Genomic DNA, 9,528 nt, shown 5'->3' on the forward strand with positions numbered 1-9,528 from the left:
CTCTCTCCCTCCCTCTCCCTCTCTCTCTCTCTCTCCCTCCCTCTCCCTGCCTCTCTCTCTCCCTCTCTCTATCCCTTCCTCTCTCTCTCTCCCTCCCTCTCTCTCCCGCTCTTTCTTTCTCTCTCTCTCTCTCTCTCTCTCTCTCTCTCTCTCTTTATCATAGACCAGAATTCCTTCTGAGCACAATTTAATAAGACCTGTCAGTGTGTGTTTTTAGGTTGCACAGACACATTAAACACTGGATTGTACAAGATTTAATTTTCTGGAATTAATTAGATGTTGCTAGTAGGCTTAATTAGACCTTCTGCTGCATCTCATTTTAATTAGAACATGTGACAAGCACAGATGTGGGGATCCAAGCCCAGTTAAAGGGGCACTATCATGAAAATTCAGCAAAATACATAATTATATTTTGAATATTTTCTCGTCATGTTCATAGGCAGTACATCAAAGTAATGATTTATACTCAAAAAAAATTATTGTAAATAAACAGCAATAAAGTAATAGAAAATCGATACAGCAACTCTTCATCTCATATGTTATGCTAAATGGCAGAATTCACTTATAAACAAAGAGTAGAGAAAATTACATAAACCTGAGATAGATGACAAAAGCAAGGAGTAGAGCTAAGAATGCAATGTCCTTAAGATGTATTGTCTTGGGTCAAAGACAGGGGCGTAACTAGAAATCACAGGGCCCCATAGCAAAATTTTGTATGGGGCCCTGTGATTGACTTTTGAAATGACATTAACATGTTAAAGCTTATATGAGATTTTGATGATTTGGTTTAGCCCTTTCGGAAGGCCCGATCAGACCATGTCCGGTCCACTACTTTTTTTCGCCGCAATGCACGGTATTGCGGTCCCATGCATTGCGCTTTGCTGCAGCACAGGGCTGCCAGTTGTGCGTTGGGGTGCCATTCAAATGAATGGCAATACACCTAGTGCACAGTACCAGGGGCAAGTACTGTGAGTTTAACGCAGTGGTGGGTGTGAATGGGCAGCGGGCCCTAACTGTAGTAATGATCTAGTGGAGTTTTGCTGCTGCTAGGGGGTAAAAGTGTCAGCTGCTGTGTTTGCACTCTATAAGCTGCTGAGCACACAAAGAAATAGAGGGGAGGCTGTGAACAGACAGCAACCCCATGTTCAGAGGAAACAAGGCACAGCTTGAAAAAGAAATGGCTGCATCATCTTGAAAGGGATAATTAAAAGAAGTGCTGGATGGAGGCGTACCTCCCACAGCATACAGCGAGAGGGATGGGGGGACGAACCTGTCACATCAGCTTGCCTAATACTGCAACATGTGTTGGAGCCGATGGTTTGCGTACTATAAAATAAAATAGAAAAGAAAACTTGCAAAGATGATAAGAGCCAGGAGGAAGGGGTTAAATAGGTGTTAAAGGGGAAGTAATGTCAATATTGTAACTCATTTACCAGCATTTAATACATATTACTTGCTGCTGTTATCCCCGTCATCCAAAGCCTTTCCATACGTGCAATATTGATATTGACATCAGTGGTGCATATGTATTACATCCATTCTCAGCTTTGGGTAGCTCTGCCATAAAGTATATACACCTGGAGGCTTGAGTGAATTTTATAGACTGTAGAAGGTCCTTATGTTATTACATTTATAGAAGGTACAATGAACACCGCTGAAAAGGTTGCTCTGGCCTCGGTCCCGTCTTTGTCATGTGACCAGAACCCTGGGCACTGGTCATGTTATTTCTATTAAAGGGGAGGATCAGAGATCAGCCACCAAGTGGGTCGCTCTGCCATAAAGTATATACACCTGGAGGCTTGAGTGAATTTTATAGACTGTAGAAGGTCCTTATGTTATTACATTTATAGAAGGTACAATGAACACCGCTGAAAAGGTTGCTCTGGCCTCGGTCCCGTCTTTGTCATGTGACCAGAACCCTGGGCACTGGTCATGTGATTTCATTCAAAGGGAAGCATCAGAGATCAGCCACTGATTGGTTAGCTCTGCCATAAAGTATATACACCTGGAGGCTTGAGTGAAGTTTATAGACTGTAGAAGGTCCATACGTTATTACATTTATAGAGGGTAAAGTGAAAACCGCTGAAAAGGGTGCTCTAGTCTCGCCCCATCTATGTCATGTGACCAGAACCCTGGGCACTGGTCATGTGATTTCTTCTGAAGGGGAGGATCAATGATCAGCCATTGACTGGGTAGCTGTGCCAACCTTCTAAGCAGATATCACATGACCAGGATGAAGGATTTTGGTATGCTACCAGCAGCTAGCAGAGCCTAAAGAATGAAATAAAATTTAATCAGTGAAAAAAATGTATTTTTATTGGCAGGTCAATGATGCCAAGAGCGAGGATTTTCACCGATAGCGACGAAGAGTCCTCAAGCGCTGGCTCGTCAGAAGATGAAGAGATCCCAGCAGCAGAAACACAGGGTACTGTGGCAGACAGAGCTAACCCAAATAACACTGACAGGTACAGTAAATCAGAATATAGTCTTTCTTTATGGGGGGATATTTATTTCAGATTAGTTGGCTCCATTGTCCAGATGATTCATTGTCATACTGCCCACCTGGATGACTAGTCCTGACTAAGACTTGGCTTAGCTAAGTGAAATGTGTAGATCGAAGAGGCTATGGTTATTGTTGGATGAAGTAAAGGGCCGGGGTTTGGGTAAAATAGGGTCATGACCTAAATCTTTTTGCGCTGGCTTTTGAAATGTTGGAAGATATATTTTACAGAAGATTGCTACAAACAGAAGAGAACAGCAACTGGACTCCAAGAAGCACTACTATGTCTGTAGTAGCGGTCACATTATCTACCAAAGTGGAGGACATTCCATAGATTAAACTACAGCTCCAGACACTAAAATAAAGTAGTGGATGGAGAATGTTGTCTTCTCATCTGAGTTGTTTAACCTCCCCTGTGAGCTTCTCACAAAGCTTCTTGGTGGGACTTCATCATCATGTCCCAGGACTCTGCTGTGAATCCATGCTGTTGTGGTCTGTAATTGTAGGTAAGGTTGCTGTGGGATCAGAAAGATGGCGGTGCTTGAACCAGAGAACAAGGCCTGCTTTGATCCAAACTCAGACCAGATGATTTATTACCATACTGCCCACCTGGATGACTAGTCCTGAGTAAGACTTGGCGTAGCTAAGTGAAATGGGTATAGCGAAGATGTCTTGGCTCAGCGAAATTGGTGTAGTTGGATGAAGAGAAGGGCCAGGGTTTGGGTAAAATAGTGTCATGACCTAAATCTTTTTGCACTGGCTTTTGAAATGTTGGAAGATATATTTTACAGAAGCTTGCTCTTATTGCTACAAACAGAAGAAAACAGCAACTGGACTCCAACAAGCAAGGTGTCCCTTGAAGATGTCTGTAGTAGCGGTCACATTACCTAGCAAAGTGGAAGACATCCCATAGATTAAACTACAGCTCCAGACACTAAAATAAAGTAGTGGATGGAGAATGTTGGCCAGGAAACATGGCTGCCGAACTCAGAAAGTCTTCTCATCTGAGTTGTTTAACCTCCACTGTGAGCTTCTCACAAAGCTTCTTGGTGGGACTTCATCGTCATGTCCCAGGACTCTGCTGTGAATCCTTGCTGTTGTGGTCTGGTGATTGTAGGTAATGTTGCTGTGGAATCAGAAAGATGGCGGTGCTTGAACCAGGGAACATGGCCTGCTTTTATCCAAACTCAGACATCTGGGTCATTCTGAAACTCCACTATGTAAAATTTTGGCAACTACAGGAAAGATGTTTGATTTAAGTTTGAGTTCTCTTCATAGCTGACTCTCTTTCTGCAGCTTTACGGGTGGGAACAGCACCAGCCGCAAGATTCTACGCTTTGTAGATAAGATCGCCAAGTCACGATACTTCCAAAGGGCAACGGAAAATGAATACATCAAAAGGAAGATGGAGGAAATGTCCAACACTCCCATGCTGCTGACCGTGGAGGTTCAAGAGCTGGAAGGAACCCTGGCCGTCAATATCCCCCCTCCCCCCACTGACCGCATATGGTAAGGAACTATTGTGTAACTTGCACTTTTCTTTTGGTCAGTCGTGACTCTTTCAGACATTATCAGGGGCACAATTCCAGAGACGGGCATTCCAAGCCGGATACAGACTTGCCTGTTGGTTAGCTAACTTAATTGGGTACCCCCAGGTCTCTCCCATAGAAATTGTGAACTGATGAGTCCCAATAATCCTGAAGCAGCTGTATGAATGTAGGAATCAGTTCCATAAAAACAGGCAGTATCTGTGAGGAAAATTCTGCTTTGCCAGCGGCAAGATTGTTTATATGTTGCTGATTCTCTGGCTGTTATGCTAATCCTCAAGCTTCACATTGTAGTGAGTCACTGACCAAAGACAAGCACTTTTCTGCTGACTTCCTCCCTCCAGTTTCTCCCATGTTTACGCGGGAAAAACACAATGGGGGGAAAATGGAAGATCGGAGCAAAGCCTAAGCTTTGCAGGCGAGTCATTTCTAGAATTATTTGTGCCATGCTTCAAAGCTTTTGGTGAGACCCAGCTACAGAAATACATTTGCGGTCAGGTAGATCTGAACAATCTCTATTTTCATAGTCTGACCTTTTTTGATACAGAAGATGTGCAGGGTGTCTAAATATAACAGTGAAGGCTAAAATGCACCAAAGTTAGACCTGGTCTTTGTCCAACATGCCCCTTCCCTTCCCTTTCTCTGCAATACATGTGATGAGGGGTGTAAATGTTGATCATGGGGCCATATAGCAAAACTTTGATGGGGCCGCTCGGTGACCTTTCTACTGGCAATGATATTAAAGTCAGGTAGCAGGAGAGCTGTATGCATTGTCTGCTCCTGTACATCTGACATCTGTTTAGCCTGAGCCGTTGCCCTTACCTACTGCGGGACCCGCCGACTTTCACATATGCAGAGGAGGACCCCGGCATCACATAAGGGACCTTTCCCTGCGTTTGAGGAAGCCGGCAGTTCCTGTAGGTGCCCCTGGCCTTGGAGCAGGAGGGTGCATTTTGTGTAGAATGCACCCTCATTGCTATTGCTGTATCTTGACACCACACCGGGAATTAGGGAGTCTGTAGGCACGTACCTACTCTGCCTAATGGTAAATCCGGCCCTGATGACTCCAAAGAGATTTTTTTTAAAAGTTGTTGACTTTAAACTATGAACACGTTAAGTACAGGCATGTGGATGTTTTTACAATAGTTTAAACTTGACTCTCTTTCCAAGTTGCCCTGCTGTATTGACGAGAACCCATGTATGAACTAACGATCAGCATACATTGTAGGTACAGCTTCCGATCACCACCACAAGTGGAAATGAAGGTTGTCCCGAAGCTCGGAGAGAGAGAGGTCACATTCATACATGTCACTGAATGGATAGAGAAGAAACTACAAGATGAGTTCCAGGTACCCAACTTCAAATATAGCATGCCTACCACAACTGCATGATGGACCATTACCACATGGTGAAAGGCTGTCTGCTGCATGAGCAATTCTGTAAATTAAAACATTGTATAAAACAAGAGGTGCAACATTGTAAAAATTGATGTAAATATTTTTTTTAAATGTTTGGGCTGGAGTTCTACTTGGGCATTTAAAGCCCAACTGGGTGTGTTGCTCCCCTGCAGAGAGAACATTGTTTCCAAGCTGGATACAGACTTGCCTGCCAGAGAGCAAGAGTCCTTCTCTGCAGCATGCTGGCAGGGGACAGGCTTTATAAGAACTTAAAGAGGAACTCCAGGCAAACGTTTTCTTAACCCTTGCATTGGGGCTAACCCCCCCCCCCCCCATTGGGGAGCTCCTGAATGCCATTTGGGTCTGGGAGCCATATACATATATTACTAAAGCTGAGGCTCCCAGACCCGAATGGCATTCAGGATCCGAATTTCTAAAGACTCGTCACCCGGCTTCCCGATTAGCAGGGAAGACATCCCCATGCTTCTCGTCACTATGTGACATATAGCATGGAGCCGGCTTCCTGATTGGCCGGGAAGCCGGCTCCATGCTCCCTCATCATGAGGTGACGAGGGAGCATGAAGCCGGCTTCCTGGCCAATCAGGAAGCCGGCCAGCGAGTCCTTACACGCTGCCCCGCTTAGCCAGGCAGCGAGTCATTACACGCTGCCCGGCTTCCTGATTGGCTGGGAAGCCGGTTCCATGCTCTCTCGTCACAAGTGATGAGGGAGCATGGAGCCAGCTTCCCAGGCAATCAGGAAGCCCGGGCAGCATGTAATGATGCACTGCGCGGCTTCCTGATACAGGAAGTATAGGGCTGGGCAGCGGAGTACTCGCCCAAATACTCGTCATCAGCACCGATACTAGTATCGGTATTGGTGCATACCTAGTAAATATCTATAGATGTTACATTAGATTCTGATTGACATACGTATTGTACTGAACTGATGAAAAGTATAAAACTGCATTCATGAGCTGTGTCTTTTTTTCCCCTCAATGGCAGAAAATCTTAGTGATGCCAAACATGGATGACTTGTACTTTCCCTTAATGCAGCCTGCGGTGGATAATGCCAGGCCAACACAAAATGACCCCTTTAAGCCAGGTCCTCTATGAAACTTGGAACAAGAGCCGCATGGTCCAGCAAACGCCCAGGACTGGGATGCACAGAGAACTCTGGGGTGTCACTGAGTGATTTAGAGGGACAAATGATGCCTGCTGCACTAGATGATGGATCCATTGATGAAGAAAGTCCATTTTAGACTGGACCGCCACATTACAAACCATTGAAGATGGACCATATTCCGGAGCAGGCTACAAGAACATGACATGAACCAGAGACATATCTGTTATGGTTTTCCCAGTGGGACACTTATGTGAGACTATATAGAAAAAGAGGGAAGTAGATGTGTTACCCATAGCAATTAATGAGATTGCAGCTAGAGCAGGACAAGAACGTGTGTTTGACCATCCACTAGGAGAGACAGAGACGCCTTTTCCTCTAATTTATAGATGAGGTCCAGTGATTCTAACAGGGTTATTCACAAAAGTGTGAAGGGTTTGGAGAAGGCAGGAGAAGTGAACAATCTAGGACAACATAGCTGATTTGGAAACATTCTCCAATTCAGCTCACTTTCCAGTTCCGCTATGTTGTCCTAGATTGGTCACTTCTCCTGCCTTCTCCAAACTCTCCACCCTTTTGTGAATAGCCCTGAAAATAACAGGCAATGAGTCTCTATTGGCTTTATCTCCATCATGGTAGTTTGAGGATATAGTAAGTATGAGAAAAATGGCTCTATGTGTCTCTCCTCTCTTATATACATAGCAGCTCAGTACTACATCACACAGGTAGACATTTATGTGTCAAGAACATTGATAATGGTAGCCAATCAGCATTTAGCTTTTAGTAGGATAATGTGGCAAAGCTAAAGAAAACTGCCATCTCATTGGTCAATATGAGCTGATGCACAGCACCGCACTACATACTGTCGTGCTTATTCAATAAAGCCGTTAAGGGTAGGGTAACCCAGATCTCAGTTTATTGATCAGAGCTCTAATAAGGTAAGGTTACTGCAGACCGGTATTATATGTTGCTAACTTATTGACTTTGCCTGTATAACTTTCTATAAGGGTGAGGCTGATTCAAGCACTGTGCGGCCTGTAGCAACTCACTGGATCCCTTCTCTCACTTTCTTATACTACACTGGATGAAAAGGAAAGTCCGAGATAAATAGTCTGAGATAAATAGTGTTTCCAGCACATTGATAAATGAATTATAATTTTCTTATAAGGACCCCTATTGTGGAATGCCTCAACGTATGGGAAGGTTGGACTGGGGGCATTTAACCCCTGGGCCAGTACTAATAAGAAATGCTGGGCTGAGAGGCCTGAGTGGAGATCAATCAATCAAAGCAGGAACTGCAGGCAGTACCACAATGCAATCACAGCATGTGGCAAAGGGAAGTCTTCCAGTACCAATGTCCACTGAGATGCTGAGATATTATGTGACTGAATGCAGAGAGGAAGGTCATGAAATATGTGGAAGATGTGAAGTGATGTGTCCCAATAAACCATATCATTTAGGAACACCCACCTTTCACCATGCCTACCAATCACTGAGGCACCATGGCACACTATTATTAACCCAGAAATATGTCCCTACCATCAAAGGGCTAGTTGGTTGAGTTTGCCCGTACGCCAAAAGGTTACCAGCCCCCCTTGCTTCGGTATTCCTAAGGTTACAGCCAATCAGACTTGAGCGAAGGAAAAGTAATGGTGCGGCTACGGTAACCAATCAGATGTTAGCTTTACTAGACTGGGTGGAACTGGTTACTGTAGACACTTTACTTTCTTGTTCTTATCACATGGCTCCAGTACGGGGACTTACTAAGGAAGGCTGATCACCCAAATAATGAAAACTTTGAAACATTTGTGTTTCAACTGTTTGTGAAAAGTGAGAGTTCATTGGACTGACTCTAAGGGATATATTTTTTAAAGCAGTGGATGTGACAAACATTTGCTGCAGGTGTATCTTTAAATGACAGGGATTTATTCACCTGCAGTGAATGTCACATTGGTTGCATAATAAGAAGGCAAACCTCATTAGGTTATGACAGAGGCTAAAGAAAGTCTGGGCTGAAGAAAGTGTACAGGTTTTTACTGCTGACCCCATTCTGAAAAAAAGTTAATTCTCTGGCTGGCAAGCTGATCCAAATGGCTTTGATATTTGGTGGGGAAGTCAGCAAAGAAAAGAATACTTGTTCTGGCTCAGGGCTGGAGCCACTGTATCAGCCATGCTTCTAGCATTTTCAGAAGATGGGGTCAGTAATGGCAGCGTATGTATTTTTGTCAGTGGGGCTTCCTTTAGGTTGGATAACATAATGGCGTAGAAGAGTTTGGAGACAGAAGTACACATTGGCCAGTCTGGTATAGCGAACCCTACAAGGTCACAAAGCGTCAGACCTGACTAAACAAAGCACATTTCAGAATGTATCGCAGGCCATGTTTTTAGTATTATAATTTTAGCCTCATGCCTGTTTAAGGATGAACTCCAAAAAATGTCTTTCTGTCACCTCGGGTGAGTGTAATGTGCCCATGCCTTCCTTCGCTCCACCTTCTGCTGAAAAATCTCAGCTCTCCCTTGTGTTCTTTCAGTGTCTGCAGGCTTCCTGTCCCCCGTGCCCTTATTGTTTGAATTAAACTAGGTGGTTTTGTAAAAGTGTTTGGAATGGGACTTTTTTGTCTGGAGTTGGGCTTTAGGTTACTGCTATTCCTAACTAGATTTGCTCCTAAAAGATGAAGGACCTCCCTGCTGCTCTCTCGTTGTCTTCCCACTTCCGGCCCCTATGCTCTTGTCTGCAGTTTGATGGGGAGGCACGAATTTTCTACCTTTCAGACCTCAGAAACCCATAAAAACAGACCTCAATCTGCTGATGAGTGATCTCTCGGGCGTCTCTTCTGGTCGATGGTGGTCCGAAGATGCTCTCTTATCTTTAACGGTCCAGCCACCCCCCCTAAAGGCTCCAGGACCCTCTGAAAGGCCCAACCAAAGCCAGTGTCCACATCACCAGGAAGCAACATGGGCACT

General features: G+C 44.4%; 1 protein-coding gene across 1 annotated transcript in view; it reads left to right on the plus strand.

Moving 5' to 3' along the window:
* Nucleotides 1-6,793, plus strand: part of LOC108790872 (testis-expressed sequence 2 protein-like) — a 38,913-nt gene extending 32,120 nt beyond the window's left edge. The window contains exons 9-12 of the mRNA XM_018561231.1: nucleotides 2,325-2,465; nucleotides 3,797-4,009; nucleotides 5,276-5,396; nucleotides 6,447-6,793. Of these exons, the coding sequence (XP_018416733.1) occupies nucleotides 2,325-2,465; nucleotides 3,797-4,009; nucleotides 5,276-5,396; nucleotides 6,447-6,557 (586 nt within the window). The 3' untranslated portion in view covers nucleotides 6,558-6,793. The remainder of the gene's footprint in view (nucleotides 1-2,324; nucleotides 2,466-3,796; nucleotides 4,010-5,275; nucleotides 5,397-6,446) is intronic.
* The last annotated feature ends 2,735 nt before the right edge of the window (nucleotides 6,794-9,528 follow it).

This window comes from Nanorana parkeri, unplaced genomic scaffold (assembly GCF_000935625.1).
Source record: "Nanorana parkeri isolate BGI_ZX_2015 unplaced genomic scaffold, ASM93562v1 scaffold508, whole genome shotgun sequence".
Classification (NCBI taxonomy): Eukaryota; Metazoa; Chordata; class Amphibia; order Anura; family Dicroglossidae; genus Nanorana; species Nanorana parkeri.